Consider the following 23,632-nt stretch of genomic DNA (forward strand, 5'->3'; position numbering starts at 1 on the left):
GAACAAGCCGCGTTTTGATTTTTTTTTCTAGCTAGAAATATGGGATGATGCTTGACCTATCGGTTCGCCGAGCTTTTAATCGATTTTCAGAGTTTCGAGTGCCTTATACGCAGTGACAGCGATCCGGCATTGTTTGCTGTAATTATTGAGACATTTCGATGCTTCTGTGTCTAAATATTATGATATATGTGGAAACCTAAAATGTGTAAGCCTCCAATTTTATTCGCAATTGTAGAAGAAGATATAACTTTATTCAGTTCCGGATTTTATTTAAAATCGTATAAAAGATTTATTAATAATTATAAGATTAGTAATTTATCAATAATTAAAGCTTGTTATTCTTGTCGTCTACCATCTTGAAATTGACTAGAGTAGTTAAACAAAAGTAAAATGATTCATATAGAACAAAGTTTCAAGTTATTATAAATTATATTAAGTTCGTAACTATACGAAGCTTATTTTATTCAAGATATACTATACGAATCCTTAAGTTCGTAAATATAGTCTAGGTAAGCCTTAGGTTATGTCTAAGACTAATTAAAATTAAGTTCGAGTAAAATGAAGCTTGAATCAGAGATTAGAACTAAGCTAACAAATTAGGTATATTCTACGGTTCGATTAATAATAGTAATTAACACAGGTAATCATAAATTAATTTTTAATTGCATACATAAGATCAGTTGAACTTTGGTTCAAGAATTTCCCAATAATAAACTTAATTTCATTTAAATCGACCAAAACTAATCGGTTCTAAAAAGATAAGTAAACCACAACAAATTTTTCAAACACAGTTAAACGGCACTATATCACAAAACTCGATCGTCAAATGTATCACAAAATTTTATAGACCTTTCATGCGCTCTTAGATACTATAAAGACGAATTTATAAAAACTTTCACAGTTCTTAATAGAACCATACAATCCTTATGATAATTATATATATTATATATATATATATTAATTAATATTATATAACACAGTATACAGTGAATTAGACATAACAAAGACATCAAAAAGCATCGAGATGCCTCGATTAGTATAAAACCTGTACGCCTAGACACTGGCAACCCGCTCTACTCGCTTGTTTCCATTCATTCGGAGGAAGTCCTCCCTTTCTTTCTCTTTTCTTCTATCTACCTAATAGTTTACAAGTTTATAGCCAACATCGAATTGTCCTCGAGTATTTATATATTTATATATATATGTATACATAACGTATGTATAATATTTATAATATTTATATCCCGTATTTATATCTGTATTTATAGTATGTATATCCAACTATCCAAGTATGTATAGGGAATCGACTAAATTTACGCGATCATAGTACTGCCCCTTATCTCTTTCCTTCGTTCGCATAGTTATTGGCAGGCCCTTATTTAAAATAGCTCCAGGTGAAAAATATCTGTACTTTGTCGAGATTTTGGATCTTTGCGTATTAGATTTGTTTCATTCCAATGTTTTTAAAGTTGCTTCAGTATCGGTGTCGTTCCGTTTGTTTCGTCTACTTGGTTTCATAGGTTAGGAAGTTGATGAGATAATTGATTATCTAACGCTACCTAGCAGCTTCTCCGAGTTCCTTGTTCGAATTCTCTCGATTTATCGATATGTCGTGGTTCTCTTAATAATCCCTTGTCCGTGACCGAATCAATCCTTTTATTGCTCTGGAGTTTACGTTTTTTTTTTTTTTTTAATTATCGAGTATTTTCTTCGTGATCTTTGGCTTTAATATTTGTGATTTTAATATTTGAACGTTTTGCAAGTTATTAATTTTTTCTAAGGATTGAACATTTTCAGGTCTTCGTTTCATAATTTTTCATAGTTTTTTTATTTTTTCCAATATTTTCCAATATTTGAGTATCTTCGTTCTTCCCATATGACAAATTATACATGTAAAGGACGAGGAAAAATTTTCTTTCGTTGTTTCTCTTTATAACTCATAAACATCGTTGATTCGATAAAAAGTATCAAATATGTGACTTATAAGAAAAAAATTAATCAGTTCCAAAGCAAAAAATGGACTGAATAGTCACTGTACCGTAACCTTTCCTTCACTCAGTGTCATATGATCTCTGTTGCCAAGTCAATCCTTGTCATCGACTCTTAAATTCACGATCTCCACTTTACATTGCATAAAATACAATGGTTTCGCAATTTTCATTATTTCTATTGATCGGATTATGTATATAGATTCAGTATTAAATCTAACTTAAATCTAACGCAAATTAAATTTAATACTTGAACAGAAACTTACATAAATATATATATAACTGATTAAATTATAACATAAATCTCCTTAAATTTAAACGTCCTGTATCAGTATCTAAAGAAATTAATTCTAGATTAAAAATCAAAATAAATATATTCGTTAAATCTATTTTAATCATAAATGAAATCACAAAATCCATTCAATCCATTCAAACTCGCTTTCGTTTTAAGAGTCGACCAAGGGTAGAAATTCGTAAACCAGAGGATCACGTAAATCGGATCAGATCGGATCAGGAAAAATTCCCACAGTCCGCCTGTATTCTCCTCGTAACAGTGTTACATTAGCTTTCGGAGTGTCTTACGATCCAAAGTCGCCTAATCACCCATATATTAGGGGTAATTCACGAGTGAAAGCCGAGGGGTGGCAAGAACTGAAAGAAAACCACGCGAAAGAAGCCACAGAAGAAGAGAGAAGTCCACATTTACACCTTCGTTCTAGCTCTCACGACGACACAATAATCGTAATAATGGCAGTAATAATAATAATAATCGTTCTGAGCCATTGGTACTCGTGGCGCAGCGAAAAACCTGTTTCTTCGCTATTTTCCTTTCTCTTCGTTATTTTGAAATTTCTACACTCGTACACACGCATACATATCCACGCATACGTCAGAAAAATTTTCTTTCTTTCTTTCTTTCTCTCTCTCTCTCTCTCTCTCTCTTTTCGCTCGAGTGCAGTGGAACTTTAATTAAAACGCGTACGATTACAGCTGAAACGTTCCTGTTCCGAGCAAATACACGTTTTCTGTTCGACCTGGAGAACAGCACGCACCACTTCGAACATGGCGGACACGTCCTGGACCTAAATAAGTGTCATAAGTTTCTCGTTCTCTCTCACACTCGCTTCTTTCTGTTTTCTCTCGTTTCTTTTTTTTTTTTTGTTTTTCTCTTTTTTATTTTCTCAGATCTTCGTTTTGCTATCTGGTTCTTTCTCACTCACAAACACGTGGGCTAGTATCACCACTCAGAACGCACACAATATTGGCCCCAGCACCCTTTAGTTCTCGTTTTTTTTTTCGATTATTTTAGCGGTTAGGATTTTTTGCAATTCTTTTTTGTCCTTTTTTCAGCGTTTTTGCCGTTCGTGCTTTTTTTTAAAATTGGATTCGCGTGATGCGTTGCACGTTGCATTCGGCCAGGGAGGTTCCTAATTAGCGAGGTTAATTGCGGGAATCGGGTTGCTTGGGAAACTTAGCAATCGAGATTTTTGGAGTTCGAAAGTTTTGCGTGTATTTCGATATTGCTAGGGAAATCGAAAAATCGACCGGAGTGAAATATTTGGAAAAATTTGAAAAAATTGAAATACATTGAAATTCGAATATTATGTAGTTTAAAAAAGAAATTATACTAGTGGACAATAATTAATAATTTTACCCATCTACGGATAGGAAAATAATCTAGAAAAAACACGCTTAACGACATTTCCACTAATCGACGAATAAGAGAACGTAGATAGTCCAGTCCTAGAGAAACAAAAGAAGAAAAGTTTAAAAAAGAGAAGCAAGACAGAAATTCGGTCAAAGGCAATTGCTCTGAAAACCTCCCAAGATCCCATCACCCAATTCGGCCATATAAAGAAAACATGTTCGTTTGCAGAAGGGTTCAGTTCTCCCTGACTCTTAAAAGAAGACAATACTTTCCGAAGCAACTACTCCAATAAAACCGAAGCTTCCTTAAGTGAATTTTATATACATGTACACATATCTGTATGTACATCGAAGGTTTGATCCAAGGATCCGCCATGTTCCAAGCAACGACTAGGTTCTCTAACAAGCTTCTTTTTCTCTCCTCTCCTATCTCATTTTTTCTGTCGCGCCCTCTTCTCTGCACGACTCGCACCCACGGACACTTACACGCTATTTACGCTTGATCATTTAGGTTACTTTCTCCCGACACGCATTCCGTGTTCATTCCTTCGTTCGTAAATCGTTCCGCTTAATATATATATATATACTTTGTATTTATATATATATATTTTTTTACTTTGTATTTATATATTTATATTTATATTTATATATATAGAGATTTTTTTTCTTTTTGTTGTTGTTGTTTGTAGTTGCTGTACCGACGACTCGAGTTTTGTGTAGTAGGTTGGTACTACACAGCCGTCACGTGGCCTAGTTCCTTCACTCAGTGGTATCACCTCGCGATGTATCTGCCGAACAAGGTGCCCAGTACTGCCAGGATGTAAACCGAGGCGGAAATCCGGAAGGTCCACGACGTGGCCGTCGAGATGTCGCCGCATTGCGCTGGAAAAATTTGTTTTTGGTTAGTTTCGGTTGGTACTGATGCGCAGAGAGCGGAATTGGAACGATTAAATATGGAATATTTTTGGTTCGAGCTTCAGAGAAATTTTAGGCTTTTCAATTTTTCAAGCTATTTACATAGTTAACAATTTTTTTTTATTTTTCAATGATTCAACTGATACGGTTTCTGTTTCAATTTGTACAGTTTTTAAATATTGAAATTTTTCAGCATTTTTTATTATTTAATGTTTCAACTAGAAATCTTTTTTTAATCTTCTAATTTTTCTATCGCTTGATTTATTGAAGTCAATTGCCGATTTTCCCGATTCCAGAACATTCCAATTCTCTTACAATCATATTTCTAACTTTCTAATTTTTCAACCTAACAATTTTTTATCTTTCTGTGTCCCTTTTAATTTTTTAGTTTCAAAATTTTTCAATAATCAAATCTCTACCTGCCAATCTTATCATTCTGTCGAACAATTAATTTCCCCTAGAAATCCCTAATTCCCCAGAATCTCTACCTCCTCATCAATACCGTTTCAATTGGATCCAATTTGAAAGATAAAGTGAATCAACTGTTTAATTAGTACGCAGAGTGACTGGGCGATTCGGACAATACGATCAGTGTCATAGTTCAGACGCGATAATCAGGAACGTCGCTGACAATGCTCACTGTACGACGTGAGGTTGACCTGCCACGACACTGCACGACCATGAGAGGTCCTCGGACAGGAAACAAGATGAACCCGTCACTGAATGTTCGCAACTTCCAGTCGCCATGACAGATATTCAATTTCCTTATTTCCCGATCTTTCAATTTTTTCCAATTTCCCAATACGTTTCGAATTTATATTTTTTTTTTTTTAGTACTTATGACGCATTTAACTTTCTGTAGTTTTCAAAATCTTTATAATTTTTCAAATTTCCGATTTCCAAATTGCTTAATTTTTCGTATATATAACTTCCTAAGTTCCGAAGCTTCCAATTTTCTAATTTTCCAGGTTTCCAATGTTTCATACATTTAATTTCCCAATTTTCCAAGTTAACAACTTTCTAACGTCTTACTTTCCCGATTTTTCGTACTTCGAGTCTACTAACTTTTCGAGATTACAATTTTTCAAGTTCTTCGTTATTTACGTATTAAATTTCCTAATTTCACATGTTCCTGCCTTGCTAATTTCCTTGAAGCTACCATATACTTGATGTCCTAATGGAAATTTGCGACGTGATAATAAGGAACATGGATGATAATGCTTACCATACGACGTGAGGTTGACCTGCCATGAAACTACATGACGATGAGAAGCCCTCGGACAGGAAGCAAGATGGCCCGTCACCGAGAGCTCGCGACTTCCTGTCGCCGCTGCAGAAGCGCTGTAAACGAGACAGTATCTTCCTTTCTCGGTGCTCGCCACCAAATAGGCTGTGTCGTTCTCGATCCAAGTTCCATGGCACGAATATTCTGAAACAATCCATTTCTCACTCACATACTACTTGTTATCACTGTATAGATAATTCAAATTGAGATGATTAATTCCAAAAATTATTTCAAATATTAATCGAGAATATTCTATAGGTAACATTAACTTCGTTGGAGACTACTTAATTCCTTTTTATTTATAAATTGGATATTTTATCATTTTTAAATCTTCAGTTGAAATTGGGCAGCTAGTTCATTGACACAGTTATTTACCACGTATATCAGAATATTATTTAATTGTATACCGAGAATGAAATAGGCTTCTTTAATATTCAATGTTCAACTGTGAATAATAATTAACGTTAGAGTCACTGGGAAATAAAAACTTTGCAAATTTAAAATTCTACTCGTAGAGTCTGTACGCCCTACTGGCGTATATAGAGATTAATTTGTTATAAAATTTCAAGCTAGATTAGAGTTTAATCTAGGCAATAATAAATAGTAATATAATATCTAGAAATCCTATAAAACGTATAAAACTGCAAACCATTTGAACCGCAACATCAAACCACAAAGACATCATTATTGGCTGCATGAATCCCTCCGTCAAGGAAACACGCTGTACCATAATATTTAATTATGCTTGGAGCAATCGAAGAACAGGACAAAACGAAGAAAGTGGAATATAAAAAACGATCGAGCGAATGGTTATAGCATGGAAATATTACGTCAGCCGGTAATGTGACCTCATTATCGAGAATCGAAGTATAAAAGCACGATTTCCGAGTAGTTTATCGGTTTCGAACTGTTAAAGGAGAGTAAGAGGGAAAGAAAGGATTCTAGTAGCAACGGAGGAACGTTTATCGTTCTAACGAAAGTACTGAATGGGTAATCACCCATGCAACGATTTTAAGTGTTCGATTTCGTTCACCTTAAGGGTCGTTTCACGACCGAGTTACAAGCTCGACTAAACGGGCAGCGAGGGAAGGTGGAATGAGCGGAGGAAGGTGAAAGGGGAAAGGTAAAAATGGGAGCGATTGAAACGAGCCACCGTAAAAGAAGGAGCAGGTTTAACGTTCGTGAAAAGGGAATTAAATTATCCACGACGACTAACGCTGGCTAAGACCGTTCAATTATGATCAACTATGCGCAATTAGAATTCCTTCGATTATTAAATTTTTACGGTACTCGAGCCTCTATATTCGCACAGGCAGGCATGGTGGCCCTAACAAATTGTATATTTCCTCATGTTTAATAGCGATCGATTATGCTTCGAATGGGTTAAAGACACACTTGCTATGAATCGTTTAATAATTGTTATGGGAAATTGATTATCGATAATTATTTTAATATAATCCATTCTTATTTTTATGTGAAATTCAAGATATTATGTTTCGTGAGGTTTAACGATAGGCGGTGGTTTTCTGAATTGGTTGAGGATAAATTCTATGTTGAGTAGCCTCATAATTGCAATAGATAATTGGTTACTGATAGATAATGGTTTGACATCGATCCACCAATAAAATTTTAATATGGTTTACTGGCTTAATAAGCTCATTCTCTTCTCACTACATCTTCAAGGATATTACAGAAATTGTTTAAAAATTGTAAAAGTACACGTATTTGAATATTTTCAATAAAAAGTTATAAAGAAATATGATAAGTAAGATACTTCTTGATTACATAAATAAATGTTACATAAAAATGCCAACACTCGATGTATTGTTACAAGAAAACAGGATTGAACTTATTATGCAACTTAATATTTTTCAATGACTAAAACTCTTGAAATATTTTTCTATCGCGTAACAATACAGATATATTTCTAGAAATTGACAAAGTATCTAAAATTGTTTCATACGACTTGGAATTAACTTGGACGTGTTCAAGGCTGAATCGTTTCGAAGTAATCCTTGAAAAATGGTCCTTGAATGTAGGATGTTCGACAGGGAGACGCGGCTTTTAGAGAAGAGAAAAGGTCGAGTTTCTCTGTGTGTTTGGAGTTTTCGAGGAAGGCGCGAACGGGGACGAAATAAACGAAAGCCGTAAATCGCTTCGACACGTCGATATCTGGCGTGTTGTCTCGGCCCGATACCTTATCGAGGCTGCAAGATAGAAAGATGAGAATTTACAGCGTCCGCGCGACAGTTCGCGTCGGCTGAAAACGGAAATAAACAACGGGAAAATTCAGCGACAGAAAGAACCTACGCCTTTCACCAAATATGCTTTCAAAAGGGATAAAAATCGGAGACGTCAGTCTCCGTGCCCATCTCTGATCCGCAAATGCCGATAAATTCTCTGTTCGATTGCTTCTTTGCATTTAAACGACGTTCAAAAATTGTTTCTCCTGCTCCTTTTTCTTAAGAACAAATATCGTACAGAGCATACAATCTTCCAGCATGAGAATTTGTGAAGAATAAAAGATGTAAAATGACAATCAAATATGTTTAGAATGTTAAGTAGTCTTGAGGAAAGATTTTGAAAAAGTTGCATTGAATTTTTAGTCACGTTACGTCTTATTTCATTTATTCTTAGAACAGCACGTAATTTCACTTAATATTGTACGTTTTTAAATGTACTAAAATATTTCTGGAAAAAGTTACGATGTAAGTTGTGATGAAGCTTGTTAAACAGTGTACAATTTTCCTCTTCAATTTTCTTCTTCATTTGGTGCCAAATTACCGTATAATTTATCCTAGCCATTGGAATCAACTCCTATTATTTACTGAAATATTTCATTTCAAACTTAAACACACCAACAAATTATGTTTTCTTTAATTCATACGATGAATATATCCTTACACAACTGACATTATTCTTTTCCAAAATATTTGATAATCTTAGTGAAGATTCTAGAAAATAATCCACCAAAACCAAGGTTCCTTATCTAAAGAAATTCTATCGTATTCCCTGGCTCTATCTTTCTTCAGAATCCTGGAATTTTCTCTGAAAAGTATCCTGGAGAGATAGAGTATAACGCGTTCTTGAAAACGTACTTTGTTTGAAGTCGATAGCTCAATTCGTTCCCGAGATACAAGGCTTGAAAGTTCGAGCGCTTAAAATAGAAGATGGCGGCGCCTGGTAGCTTTGGTGATTCACTTCATTCCGAGTAACTGCATACCTTGATGCTAGGAATGATAAAAAACATTGCTGACTCAATGTCTCTCACTGACCAGACCACGCGTGGTGGGAAAGGGATAGGTCAGTGGCCGAGTGTGATAAAGATGGAGATAGTGAAATATTAAAAAATTACTCTTCTATTTACACGATGATATCTCAGAAACGGAGCGTCGTATCGACACGATTCAAAAAGCATTTCAAAGGGAAGACCTTACCGCTTCTGAAGATATTAATTAAAATCTGCAGGGACGATGTGGATTCGTGTCACAGAGCAAAGAAAACTGCAATCTTTTAATCTCACTTTAGAGCTCTGGGTTTATGCTAATTTGACTTGGAGTGAATGTTATTGCTTTCAGATGATTAATATGCTGGTATAGCATTTAAATGAGTACAATAACGAGTAATATTAACTTCCATATCTCTGTTAAACATGACAATAAATTATTAGGTAATAAATTATCTATTGTAAGACAGAAATGAATTGCGACCTTTTTCCACGATTATGTGGTAACAAATAACGAGTAAATGATTCTAACGAAAAGTGTAGCAGTATTAAACAATGTATAATTTAATTTTGTAAAATTGCAATTCCTAAGCTCTATTTTTAAAGTACATGTAAGAAAAACTTGTTAGTATCACTTTCTGAACTTTCACAGATGATTAAATCTCAAGTATTTCGCTTCATCCTAACTTCCTCTACTTCATCTTTTTACCTCTGCTTCAATAATCACTCTGCTGCCGAACTTCCCATCGATAGTATACACCAGACGGATTGACTCTCTACACCACAGTTCTCTAATTGCGAAACTAGCACATTACAAGCTAGAGCTGATCTCCCAAGTTTCTGAAAGCTAAACTAAAACCTAATCGAACTCGGATCCGTTTCTACTCGCAAGAATATCAATCTTCGACCTGAAAATGTATCTTCCACTAGACAAACTCGCAAAGAAGATCAAAGATTACGATCGAAAGATATTACAGATATTAAGTTCGCATCGTGATTCTTAATCGACAAAAACACGACGATTCATGAAAGGAAGAGAGAGTTGCAGTGACGTTTCGGTATCAGGAATTATTTTAGCATGGAGCAGAGCGTTGACATAACCGAGGATTTAGGCGGTCGAGCCTCGTATCTTACGACTGTCGACAAGGGGATTGCGTTCCAGGCTGCAGCACCACCCCTCTGTAGACGCGGAACGCGAATTGGTCATTAAGACTTCGTACAAACAGCGATCTTAGCTCCCAGACCCAGAGAGAACATCTCGAAACGTCTCCAGCCAGGCTCCTGGTAACGATCGTTAATTACATCCATTTCCAACGTAGTATTTGTCCGTGTTGGGATTAGAATCTTGTCAAGATTCGCTGTTTAGAATGTTTTATTTGGTTATGGTGTGATAGTTGAGATCTGGAAACTTATGTTTTGTATCGTATATTTACAATAACCAATTAAAACCCAATTAAAAGGAATCAAAATCACTATGATAAAATAGGACCAATCTGAGAACGTTATCAGATGAAATCCAATTATTCAGTCAAGCTGTGATCTACTGTATAACTCTTCTCTAACATAATATTTTATGTAGAGAACTTTCAGTCTATCTAAACAACTCCTACTGTTTCATTTAACATTTCATGAATAGAAATCTTCCTGCAACCTAACATTACCACAACAGTGGTATTACATCTGTTTCATCCATTGTGCTACTCCAAAGGTAGCAATTAGCTAGGGAATTTTAGATGTCCCTAAACAATCCTTCAAGAACTAGCCCCAAGACCTGCTTCTCTCAATATAACTGTTCAAAGTAACTCACGAGCCCTTCCCCTTACATGTCATCAAATAACAGATCCCACAATAATCTCCTATTCCCTACTTCAAACCCTCAGAAGCCCCTAATCTCGAAATTCATTAATTCGATAAAATCAGACCATTATTGTTCGAAGCAGGCAGTGACAGGTTCTCTCCGCAGCTATTCCTGAACGGTCGGTTCTATTTCAAACTCCATTTATTATTCCTAACCTCAAACTCTCAAAAGCCCTTAACCTCAAAATTCATTGGTTCGATAGAATCAGTCTATTATCGCTCGAGCCAAGCAACGACAAGCTTTCTCCGCGACTATTCCTGAAAAGTCGTGCAACCAGTCGGCCCTATCTCTAGCCCAGCCCAGCCAGAGCCCCGGAAGCCTCGAAGCTTGGCGCTGCATCTGTCTTTCAACGCGAGCGGATCCGCGCGCACAGGCACGCGCCATAAACACGTACAGCCGAATAAAGCTACAAACTTTGCACATAAGCAAGCGTGGAGTCACGGCAACCGTCACGCCGCTGACTTCTCCGCAAACTAACTATCGCCACTTGCGATAACTTCACTCCTTCGAAGGGCGAAGAAGGGACGGAAGAGGCTCGAGGTAAATGGGGAAGCGACGAAGACGCGTCTCTTCACGATGGGGGGATAACTCGACCCTGGTGCGGGTAATCCGATAAGATGTTCCTGTTGAAGCTGCTTCCATCCTACGAGGATTCACTCGACCCCCCATGGCGATGCTCCCTGCGAGCACAGTCGATTCTCCAGTGCGAGATACAGGTAAGACGGATGTCAATAGAGACGTGGGTGCCTGTAAGAGCTGTTTCTTCCGTAGTTTTTGAAGAAAGAGAAGTTGCTGACTCCCTGATACATCTTTCGAGAACATTGTAACAAGCAGACTGCGAATTACGGTCACGCCAAAATGCGCAGGACGCACATGATATGGGAAAGTATATAGAATATCCAGAATATTGAACTCTTTATGACATTGAGTCGATGAATCAATTTTTTGTTCAAGATCCAGTTTTTTAATTATATCTGTGAGAATATGAATTTGCACATGTTCTGCTCGTAATCTAGCGTCTACAAAGTATTTAGAATGTACGCGTATAAATGATTTTGAGTTGTGTGGTTGCGTGTTGGAATTTTTGACTGGAACCAAGCGTGACTTAAACTGAATCCAAATTTAAGCTGAACCGAATCTAAAATGGAACCCAAATCTAGTTCAAACATAACATAAATTGAACCCAAAGTTAATCCAAACATAACCTAAATTGAACCCAGGGCTAATCCAAACATTACATAAATTGAATCCAAACTTAATTCAAATCTGGCATAAACTGAATCAAAATCTAACTTAATCTTTATTAAACGAACTGAAGATCAACCAGAAGATCACTAGAAATTCGCGAAGAGCAGAAAGATCAATAGAAACTCAACGGTCGTCGAAAATAAATTTTCTTTACAAAAGCGTCTTTACAAAACAGCAAATTTTTCTTCTAAGAGAGAAAATTATAGCAAGAGATCTTACCTGGTGGTGTTTCGTCGTTGCACGATGTAGCAAACTCCATACGATCCGGTGTCTTGCAACCGATATCTAGTCGATAGCGACACCGTCCTGGATAAGGTGTCGACGTGACCCTGACATCTTGAACCTCAGCAGCGTTGACCATTGGTTCACCATCCACGCCCAATATGTCCTCCGCTTTGTCGCCATTGTGATTGTGTAGCACAGACACAATTTTGTAGCGGCCAAGGTTGGGGCACTGCTTGGTAATTGGGTCTGGTGCTGGAAAAAATTTATCGATTTCAATTTGCTGCTACTTGGAGCTGCCATTTCTGTTTGTTACGTTGACTGATTTATCTTACTGACCTGTTACTCAACTGAACAACATACGCAAATTGTTCCAATCAATTTTACTCTACTCGCTATTCTCGTAGCTGGCATTTATGTTTGCCAGATTGACTAGAGTACATGAACTGGGTTCATTTACTTTAGTCGAGGTTAGATTATGTCGAGGAAAATATTGTGTTTACAATGGCAGAAATATTTGGCCACCTGACTTGGAAAACAAGTTGACGTATAGAAACTGATTCATTCATTTCCGGCGGAATCAGCCAAGATAGTTCCTAAAATCGTCTCCGTGTAGAAGAATGGGGACGTAGACGCAAACATCGTCGAGACGAAAACGCGGTTGGCACAAGGAGGAAGTTGCGAACGACGGCAGCTTAACAATCGATTCGCCAGCGACTCCTTTACGATCGTGCAAAAGGATCATATGCCGAATCCGTCGTAAACTCAACCCTCGACGGAAGGCAGCACAGTTTCTGTTTAAGCCGATTACGCGATTCTATAACACTGACGAAGACAGGGGTCGTTCCCAAGGACGCGGAATTTATCGTGACGCCATTCAACCCATGTCTAGACCTTCGCCCGAAATTACACCTCCATCGTGTTTACCTTCGTTTGTCCTCCGAATTTTACACACCACTCTTATTAAGTCTGATTTATTTATTGTTCGAATGGAAAATTAGAAATTGTAGCTAGGGAATTTCGGATCTATTTAGACAAGCTTTCGTGTTTCATCTAAAATTTCATTCGTATCAACTCTTCTATAATTCAATACGAGAAAAGTATTAACTTTTTTTTGTATTCGCATCGTCTATTGTTTTAAACCAAAGTTGTTAGCAATTAGGCACAGGGAATTTCATTACGCTTGGCTAGAGTCAGATTTTGTCGAAAATTTCAAACGCGTCTAATTGAAATACGCTTAGGTTACGAATGAAAATTCTCAATTTTACGATAACAATAAAATGGAAATTTTCAAATGTAAATAACAGGAACAATAAATACATTTACCACGTATTAAATCAAATTCCCCGATATTGCAAAACCTCAATGAAACAACAATAAAAAATGGGAAAATAGCAAATTTGTCTTTCTTTGTAAAACCGAGCGCTTATTTAGCAATTTCAGTAGAAGAGGGACATTTATCCTGGCCGGAAACGTGGCCAGCCATTGTTAAGACGTTATTTATCGATACACGTGTAAAGGATAGGAGGGGAATAGCACGAATTCTCGCGATATAATTTCATCGTGTTTCAAGAGTGCTCCATTGGGAATGCGATATCTTCCCGCGTTTACTGTCATATTTTATATCCTTTCTAGTTCCCTTTTGTTTCTATTCCCCTCCTCCCCCTTTTTGTCTATCCTCTATACCTCTTTTTTTTTTATTTTGTCTTTTGTTTTATTATTTTTTCTCTGGCAAGTTTCGACAGTGAAATATCACTTTTAATTCTAGCAGTCGGCATTTTTATTTTTCAAGCTCAGCAAAACGAGAAACTGCGACCGTGAGCAACGCGTTTTCCCGTTTCCCAAGTCGCAGCCGTAATTAATATCCTGTTCGATCTGTCAATTAGGAGAAACTAGGCTCTCGCCGATAAATAGAAATTTCGATTTCTCGGAAAAAATCAACAGGTCTGTCTTTTTCCAAAAAAAAGTGTAAAAAATTCGAGGAGAACTTTCACGTTGATGAATGAACGAATGTTAACGAACGTTTCCTCTGTACTACATAATCGTTGGAAACTTTTTGAGTACTTTCCAATAAAAAGTCATCCGACCTCTATCGAGGTTTGAAATGCTTGAAATATTTGATTAGAAGAAGGTTTAAAAAATTAAGTCCAGATAATAATCGTATAATATAAATTTCCAAAATTTCTTCAGGGTTTTTGAATTACTGTCGCTGGCAAAGACTCGTACCAAGAAAATGATAACAAACAGAAGAACAATTCTAATTATACAGAAACTTATTTGTAAAGAAAGTGTCGAAAATAGCGGCAGTCAACGCGAGTAAAGGTCGGGGGGGGGCGTTCACACGGCTGAGTGTTAATAAATGATCGTAATTGACTTACTAATGAACGTCGTGTACGGCGTCGAGTGGGAGTTGAACGTACTCGAGTTGCACACGTCGTCGGGCTGCTGGCTCCATTCCGACAGTTGCAATTCTATTATGTGGCTATCCCTTCTGTGAAACATCAGGCACACATAGCCGTTCGTGCTGTAAAAGAAAGAAATCTTTGGTCAGTATGACAGGAATATACATTACGATGTATCATTACATTAATTAATATTATAATATAATACAACTATAACATGACTAATACACTCCTAACGGTATAACAGTAATATACTATTATCAAAATATGGAAAGAAACAGATTTTTCTGCGGATGCAATTTTTTTAATGAACAATGCATCGTGTCCATTTAGCGGGATTTTAAATTTTTTCATTTGAAAAATGATTAAAAAAAAAAAATTATTCTCAAAAGCATACGGAATATAAAATTAGAAATCCAGAATTGTACTTTGCCTAATAACTACCTAACAACTTATCTTGAATACAATTTTCCTGTCCTAATAACTTAACTAGAATCTTTCTGCTGGCTAAAGCAACCCCTATTCAAACTAGGGGGGGGGGAAACGCAGGTGAAATTTACCAACTCGCAGGAGGAAATTAAAAAAAGGGAAACTGGAAACAAAGCTCGAGTACCAGTGGCGCGCACAATATCGCCGTAATAAAATTACAAGTTAATATAACCCTGGAGGCCACGAATCTGTAAATAGCGGGGGGTTGGGGTTGTTCCATGAAAACGAGACACGTATAATAATCGAGCCAGTAAGCCGTAAAAGCCGGCGGTGGACGACAACGGGGGGAGAAATCGGTGGTGGGGATGAAGAGAGGAAAGAAGCGAATGGGCCAGAGGTGGAAAACAGGGGTAAAGGATCTTAAATCTCAGGCTACTTCCGTGGTCGGGCCAGGATTAAGATTTTATTTTATCAGGACGTTTCTTAACGGGGTTGCGTTAACTTTAAGCGTAATCCCTTTACGGCTCGGTCCCCTCTTTTACGACGAAACGGTGAAATCTGTACTTGCAGCGAGTTCATAACGCGAGACATGCGTTTGGTTCTGCTCTTGTTTATTCTGCGACTTTGTCTAGATGCGAAGAGGTTAAGATTGGCGGTGGAGAAGCTTGGAAATGATTAATCCCTTAACCTACGATTTACGTTTGAGAATTTTGGGCCGAAAACGTAAACAAGCTATTACATATTATATTATATATTATATTTGGCCCGATCATCGTACTACGGGATATGCCCGTAGTTGTAGGTTAAGGGATTTAAAGGATCAAATTGAATTATTTAATGTTACATATGTTGTAATATATTACATATGTCGTAACGTATTATAAAGTCCAGAGAGATTATTCAAAGACGAGCCTTATTATAAGCAACTTCATCGTTAAACCAACTTAAAACCTTGATTAATGTAAGCTGACCTTACATCAATTAAAGAATTAACAAATTTCCATAAATAAGCCATTTTGATAAAAGCAATCTACCAAAAATCCGGCCTTTAGCCATATTTCCCGCGGCTACAACTACAAATACAAAACTACGAATTCCTTCAGCTCTATTTCTCGAAACTCTGCAAACCTGGCAAAGTTCATCCGCGCAGTACCCAAAGAGTATTCTCTTTCAGTTGTTTTATTCAAAGCTTCATCAAACGCGTTCACTTTGTTACAGAGGCGAAGAGGAGGGCGTTAGGTACTCTCGGCTTGCGAGTAACTGCATTTTCCTTACGACCGGCAGCACCATGAAAACGGACATAAAGTGGCGCGTATCGGTATCCAGTAGCTCATGAAACTGGTGGCTCGCGATCGAGAACACGTCCCGGATTTTCGGCTTTATATCCCCGACTTCGTTCCTACGGCCGTGTTCCCGTGGATTATTGTCATGGCGACAGATCGCCTTCCGGTTCGTCCACTATACTTCCGTGCGTATGTTAGGAAAACGGGTTTCGGATGATGATCGCGGTCCATTGATTTCTTCTCACCTTTTATTGAGTTTCGCTCGTTGAGTAGCAGCCAGGGGAATACGGAATTGGCGAATCGCTCTTCGAGAGCTGTTTCACCAATGCGATATTGGTGACGGGTTTTCGGTTTCTTTTTATGGCTCGATAACCTAGATTCGCGTAGGATTATTCCCGGGAATAAATTCCATTTATGAGTTTTCCTACGAAATTGTTCTAAATATTTGATATCGGATAAAAATTGCGTCGCTGGTCAGAACTTGACGTTGATGTTTCTTCTATATGAAATATTAAATATCTCTAAGCGTCGATAGAAAATTTCAATTTTTTGATAATATACTGCATAGAAAAACTAGGTTGTTTTAAATTTGATCGTGAGGTAACTCCTTTTTAATAAAATTACATTATATATGAAATACAATTTGATGTAAATTTCGTAGCTTATAAATTTGTTTTCTACTGATTTAATTAACGTTATTATTAATATTAATTTTTATCGTAGAATATATCGATATATTGAAAGATATTCATAATTTTTAGTACGCAATCATTAAAATAGACGATTTCTTTAAGAATTCGCTTGGAATAAAGCGTAAACACGAAGAAGTGGAGGTCGCTGGAAGAAAAGTCAATTTAATTAATCGAGTTGCCAAGACGGCCATTTACATTCTAGCTTCCTAGAGTGTATCTAGGTAAGTCTCGAACGGTGTTACCACTCCCCAGGGTGCAATGGCGGCTTCTTACGGGCTTGTGTACATTTTCAAGCCTCTCCTCGAGTAGCAAGCACGAGTGTAACGGGATATAATCCCGTTTTCGCTACCTTTCGTGACTACACTTTGCGCTTTTCGCCTCCTGAAGCCTCCAATATTACCGGATTTCTAAAATTTGCGCGAATCATCGGCAGCCATATTGATATTAACTGTTCCAATATTCAATTTTGAGGTTATCTTCGACGAAGAAATTTTTTCTACGCGAATTCAGTGAATAGAGAACATGGAATAATTATTTTGGAACATTTTAATCAGTTAAGTCAGTCGATTAAAGTAATTTAAAATAATTCGGAAGAAGAAAGGAGGAAATTACTTTCGACGAGATTTTTCTGGGAATCTCGAGCACGCTCATTAATAATACTTTGCTTTAATTAATTAATTCGGTTATTTCGAGTAGCTCGCGTTAACAACGAAGTTTCAACCACCGGAAATTACAATCCACAAACTCCCCCGGTGACTTCATCCCTTATTCGACTCGGTAATCAAACTTGGCTTGCAGGTTAAAAAATTCAAGGCAAATTACCGGAGAAAGGTAAAAAATCTCCAGGAAGGAGAAAGGAATTTGAACCGTTGAAAGACTCGAATCTGCGATCTCAAAATTCGTGTCGGGATTTTTATTTGCCTTCGAATTTCTTAAAAGAAATATTTTATCTTCAAACTTTCCTTAAATGTCGCTATGTACATCGATCGAACGGTGGAATAGAAATCTTTAAAGAAGCATATGAACATTGGAAAACTCGAAATTACAACCCTCCGAACTCGCATCCAATCTTTATTTACCTTCGAATGTCTGGGAAAAAGGATTCGAAAATTAGTACCGTGATAAAACGCGAATAAACCGCACGAGTAAAATTTCTTCCCCTTGATAACGCTCTTTCGAACAAGCAATTCCCATAAAGAAACCACTCCCGATCGTAGCAACAACGATTCCAATAATTTTTTTTTTTCGCTCGCGGGAGCCTCGTAAAAACGGAGGTAAAAATGGTGGGCGAATTCAATCGAAAAACGTCAGCCAAAAATGAAATAAAATTCCCTCTCCCTTGCCCTACCCCAGTCACATATTGTCGTCGTTCCGGCGGGCCTTAAGGAGGTTACCAGATGCAGAAAATCGTCCACGGCTCTTTTCCCGTGGCATCTCCAGTTTCCAATCTAATTTATGTCTGGTCGTTAGACGATTCAATGAAAGGAGCACGCTTATGCGGCCAATTTGACGTGCACCCTTTCCACCTGAGGGCCTTCCACCCTTCTGCAACTCATCGTTCCATCTGTTTTCCTCTCCTCTGGTCTCGTATTCCCTCCAGATGCTCCTCTTCGCCAAGTTCTTCCATTTTCTCCGCTCTCTTTTCCTCTCGTAGTTCTCTTTTTAATTGGAGATTTTATTGTTCAGTGTTGGTATATGGATTTTGGTGGTTCTTTTAGGTTAGGTTTTATTTCAGGTTAAATTATTTCATTCCTTTTTAGTTGGCGGATTTGTTAGGTTAGGATTATTTTATAGGTCGTTTTATTGGATTACCGAAGATTACTTTTCGAGGGGCAAAGTTCCTTACTCAAGTTTATATCTCGTTCAGGCAAAATTCGATATCTCTTATATTTGATATTTGTGGGTCTGATGTAATTAATATTTCGTATTTTACATTCGACATTCGATTATTTGATAGATTTAATATTCGTTGTTTCTTACATTCGGTATTCGTCACGTGACAAATTTGATATTCGTTACTATTCATCAGCTTATCGCGTAATATTTAGTACGATATCCATCAAAAAGAAAAGATTCACGCACCTCCATAACAAGAGCAATTTACGTATCCTTATATCTCTTCTTATTCTCCATTCTGTACCTTCATTTCCCATCATCGACGTTCACCCCACTAACCCTACGAATGCCTTTCTTCTGGCCGTAGCTAACTATTTTCGTGACGAAGATGCATCAAACAGCGTGCTCCGTGGAGCGTGGCTCACGCGATATCCGGCAGATACTGCGGCCGCAAACGCAGCCGCAGGCTCGCTGATCGCAACCCTCCACGCAGTAATATCGAAACAAACGAGTCCAGGACAGGGAAGACCGTGGAAGATAAGCTGGATTCGGCATGAGACGATTATGGTTCGGTTATCGTTGAGTTACCGACAGTTATTATATCATGTTACTTCTTGTGAATTAGGATGGGGACTAATTGGGGACGTCGAAAGCAGTTAAAAGGATGCTCTTTCGCATTTTCATTTTGAGGAGATTTTAATTTTAAAAAGGAAACTACCGTTTTGGTAGTAACAACGGGTGCTCATTTTTTGGGCAGATTACGCCCATTATACAGGGCGTTTCATAGCACGTGAACAATTTCTATGAAGGTAAGCCGTCGCAGATCATTGTAACACGAATGTGGCTATAGCTTTGGAACATGGTCAAATAGGAATCTTTTTCATCGTTTTAGTATCCCGTGCCCGATCCTCAAATAGGTCCTACATTTTATAAAACACCTTGTACAAAAAGTAGAAACGTGGACCGTCCGCTTATCAACTTTCTTACAATTTCATATAGTCTATAGGAATAAGTATACATTGTTATAGTTTAATTAATCAAACCATGAAATATATATCTGTTATTTCTTAGAAAAACATACATATCCAGCTTTTCTGAACCATCCTGTAGGATACTAAGAAACGAATAATCCAACCAACGAAACTTCCCAATTGTATAAAATAAATCAAACTCTACGATCACTATTCGTAACAATACCTAAACGAGTTCCTTATCCACTATTCTTCTACATTACACTACAGTAATATTCCTTTTTTTCTCCTCACGATATCACCGCACTGGCCGCGTTTCTGTTTCGACAGGCAGCCGCGCCATAAATTCCCGTTTAAGCTCGCCCAGGAAAGCATCGTTGGGAACGCGGCTTGTTAAATCACGGAGGACGGGCCGCGCGTCGTGGCATCGCGATGCATTTTCAGGCCAGGCTCAGAAACTAATTGTAAACAGCGAAATAAATCTCGCGAAGGGGGTGGCACGCGCAAAAACTAGCCGCCCCGAGACGGAATAATGATAACAAACAACGGCTACGAGGAAGAGATTAGAGAAGCTGGTGCCGCGTAAATATGCCCCGGAGAGATTTATGAAAAATAATATTGGCTAGCGATCGGCTTCAGGCTCTGTGAACCACCTGAAAGAGCGCGCAAGATCCCATTTCCTGTAATTCGATTATTCCTGATTTAGGAGAGTTTACTTGTCTCGCTTTAAGCATGATAAAGCCTTACACGATAATTAATTACGAAGTGCATAATTTGAAAAGTATCGCGTTTGGTTCATTTACATCGAGTGAAATTGAATGAAATGTATTTTTGGATCCTGCTATAGTAATTCCATTATTTTTGGTTCGGTAGAATATTTCTTGTGTTACGCTACATTGAAGTTACAGAGAACTGTAACATTTTATTTCAAAAACATTTTCGAATCCTTATCTGATATGCAACAAGTGTACCTACAGACTGCACAAAATCTCTCCAACGAACTTCAACTTTGACAAAATCTGCTGTGCGTACACCTATAGGTCCTTTCAGAACTTATCCATCAAACTTCAATAACCTATCGAGAAAAGCTGCAAGTACTCCCATGATAAAAATATTCAAATATTACTATGTTACGCAAAACCCATATACTTGGATGAACTCAAGGATACTTCCCGGGTAATAACCTAACCTCAAAAGCAACAAGTGTACCTACAGGTTGTCTCAAAACTTTCCCCTCAAATTTCCTCCAAATACACGAAAAGATTCCATAAAATCTTGTCACCGTAACTCCATAAATTGAGAAACCAATTTCTATAATTTATTCACAAACGCAACAAGTGTACCTACAGGTTGTTCCAAAAGCATCCAAAGTTATCGCAACCCAAAAATCGGTGCAAAAAGACCTGTAGGCAAGGAGCTATAAACTGAAGGACGTGAACGGAGCCATACATCGCCGGTAAACGGCACGTTCGACGATGATTTCAGCACAGGAACCTGTGCAGCGTGGCCTCGCTTCCGGTCGCTAGATCACCGGTCAACGAGCAATTTTCCGGTCGATTGACCACCGAAACGTCCAACTTCCAGCCAAGTCGATCTCCGCCGACAGGAAGAGACACGCTTGTTTACCCCGTGACTCTCACTCTCTACATACGTTCGTTCCTTAACCCCATTCCACTAGCCGAGGGGTGGACGTGTCCTCCGTATATTACCGGCCAACTACGTGACTCGAATCTTTTACGGTGAATTTCGAGGGTGGTTAGCTATTTCCAGGGACACGCGGCTCGCGTTCAGTCAGACCGTCGATCTTTTTCTCTCCAAGTCGAGGCTGAGAAGGGGTGAGTGTCAACGACAGGGGCGTGTTTACGTTGGGTCATTGGCGAACGAGGGATGAGTGTTTGTTTTGAGAGGATCGAAAATACGGTGGGTGGTCGTTAAAGGGAAATTGGAATTTTAGGTGTTTTACGGGGTGGCTTTAAGTGACGCAGATAGGTAATTATCGAAAGTGATGTGAATGTTTCTTTAGTATGAGCTCCTTTGGATCATTTTTGTAGTATTAGTGGATAAAAATGAGCAGATAGATGGTAGATCCTGATTGTACAGGAAGTTTTGTTTAGGTAGGTTCTACTGATATAATGGGCTGTTTTACGAGACTATCGTTAGGAAGATTCTAGTGACATTATGGGGATTTTTGTGTTACGACAGGTTTTCTTTTCTCATTGGAGTACATTAAATAAATAATTGAAGGAATGTTTTTAAAATCGTTTAGATTTCTAGATATTATTAGATCACTTTTATTTTCATTTTATCTTGAAACGTGGAATTGAAATTTGATAGATCAATCGTCAGAAATAGATATTTTATTTCATTTAAAAATTCAGTTGAATGTTACCAAAAGGTGTATGCAACGTTTATGGTCTCCTCAAAATTTTAACTGGCACAGCCAGCATATTTTAGAAATTCCTACTCTACATTCTATTTCCTGTTGAAATAACTGTAACCATACTTCTCGCAGACGTATAGTATCTCTCTGAGGAAATGAAGACGTTCGATGCATACATGAATTTGTTGAAGTAAAGCGCGACCACAATACTGTCTCAAGGAAAGAATAAGAAGAATTGCGACAAAATTTGAAATGAAGCGAAATAGAACAGCTCTCGACAAAATATGACATGGAAAGATAAAAATAAAGCGATACTAGGCTAAAAGAATAACAAGATTGATTTTTATATAGTAGATGAAAAACACAATTGTAATCTAAAATGAAACGTAAAGCTCTTATTAAATTCTAATAAAAAATTTTAATAAAATAAAATAAATTCTAATAGAAAAAGGAAAAGTACCTGTAAAATATCATTTCAACAATTTTTCCTATTTCAATTTCATTCGAATCTTTGCGTGTGTCTTTCTATAAAATTTTTTAACGATGTAATTCTCAAGCTACAGGCTCCCATCCTAGTAATCACAGAACCGACTTCATCCCTTCGTTCTCGAAACGGTTCGAATAATTTTCGCTGGTTAACCGAGCTATCTGGAATGTTTCCCGATAGAACAGCCTGGAAAACCCGACGAAGCTGGATATAATCCTCGATCCCACGAATGTCCAACATTCCGTCAGGTATTCGCTGAAATCGACTAGCAGCGCTGCCAACACCGAGTACAGACCGAAATTATCCTTATTACTGAATGATACCATTCCATTTGAGGATGCTGACGAATCTCTAATGACGAGGTATGAGCTCCTACAATATAAACTCGTATGACTGATATGTTTAAAGCTCTCCCGAGAAAATTCAAACCTACACGTCTATCCAACCTGTTTCTCAAAATTCAAATGTTCTAAATTTACTTCAATGTTTTCACGCAGGTTGTATTATTCTATGATATAAATAAATTTATTTACCGTAATATTAGTAAAAAATTACAGTTGGAATTTATTATTAGATGCATAACTCACCGAAGATAATTTTCCAAAATGATATAAAGATCACTTTCAAAAACGGTATGCATGTTCAAAAATGCATACTGCATGTGGTGGAACATTCTAGAAAATAATCCTTAAATATTCCCTAGGGTTCTAGGGACATTTTGCGATATATTACAGTATATTAAAAGGTTTAATGGTATCGACCG

General features: G+C 37.4%; 1 protein-coding gene and 1 long non-coding RNA gene across 4 annotated transcripts in view; one reads left to right on the top strand and one right to left on the bottom strand.

The window, feature by feature from the left end:
- The first annotated feature begins 1,103 nt into the window (after positions 1–1,103).
- Positions 1,104–7,592, top strand: LOC143303730 (uncharacterized). Its single transcript, XR_013060331.1, has 3 exons — positions 1,104–1,215; positions 4,325–4,536; positions 5,105–7,592. It is a non-coding gene; the product is annotated as an uncharacterized LOC143303730 (long non-coding RNA).
- LOC117160152 (uncharacterized) overlaps positions 2,908–23,632 on the bottom strand; it is a 311,594-nt gene continuing 290,869 nt past the window's right edge. For all 3 annotated transcript variants that reach the window (XM_033340665.2, XM_076625400.1, XM_033340668.2), the window contains 4 exons: positions 14,768–14,913; positions 12,387–12,644; positions 5,776–5,979; positions 2,908–4,517 (listed from right to left, as the gene is read on the bottom strand). In XM_033340665.2, coding sequence (XP_033196556.1) covers positions 4,408–4,517; positions 5,776–5,979; positions 12,387–12,644; positions 14,768–14,913 — 718 coding nt within the window. In that variant the 3' untranslated portion in view covers positions 2,908–4,407. The remainder of the gene's footprint in view (positions 4,518–5,775; positions 5,980–12,386; positions 12,645–14,767; positions 14,914–23,632) is intronic.

Source organism: Bombus vancouverensis, chromosome 16 (assembly GCF_051014615.1).
Source record: "Bombus vancouverensis nearcticus chromosome 16, iyBomVanc1_principal, whole genome shotgun sequence".
NCBI lineage: Eukaryota > Metazoa > Arthropoda > Insecta > Hymenoptera > Apidae > Bombus > Bombus vancouverensis.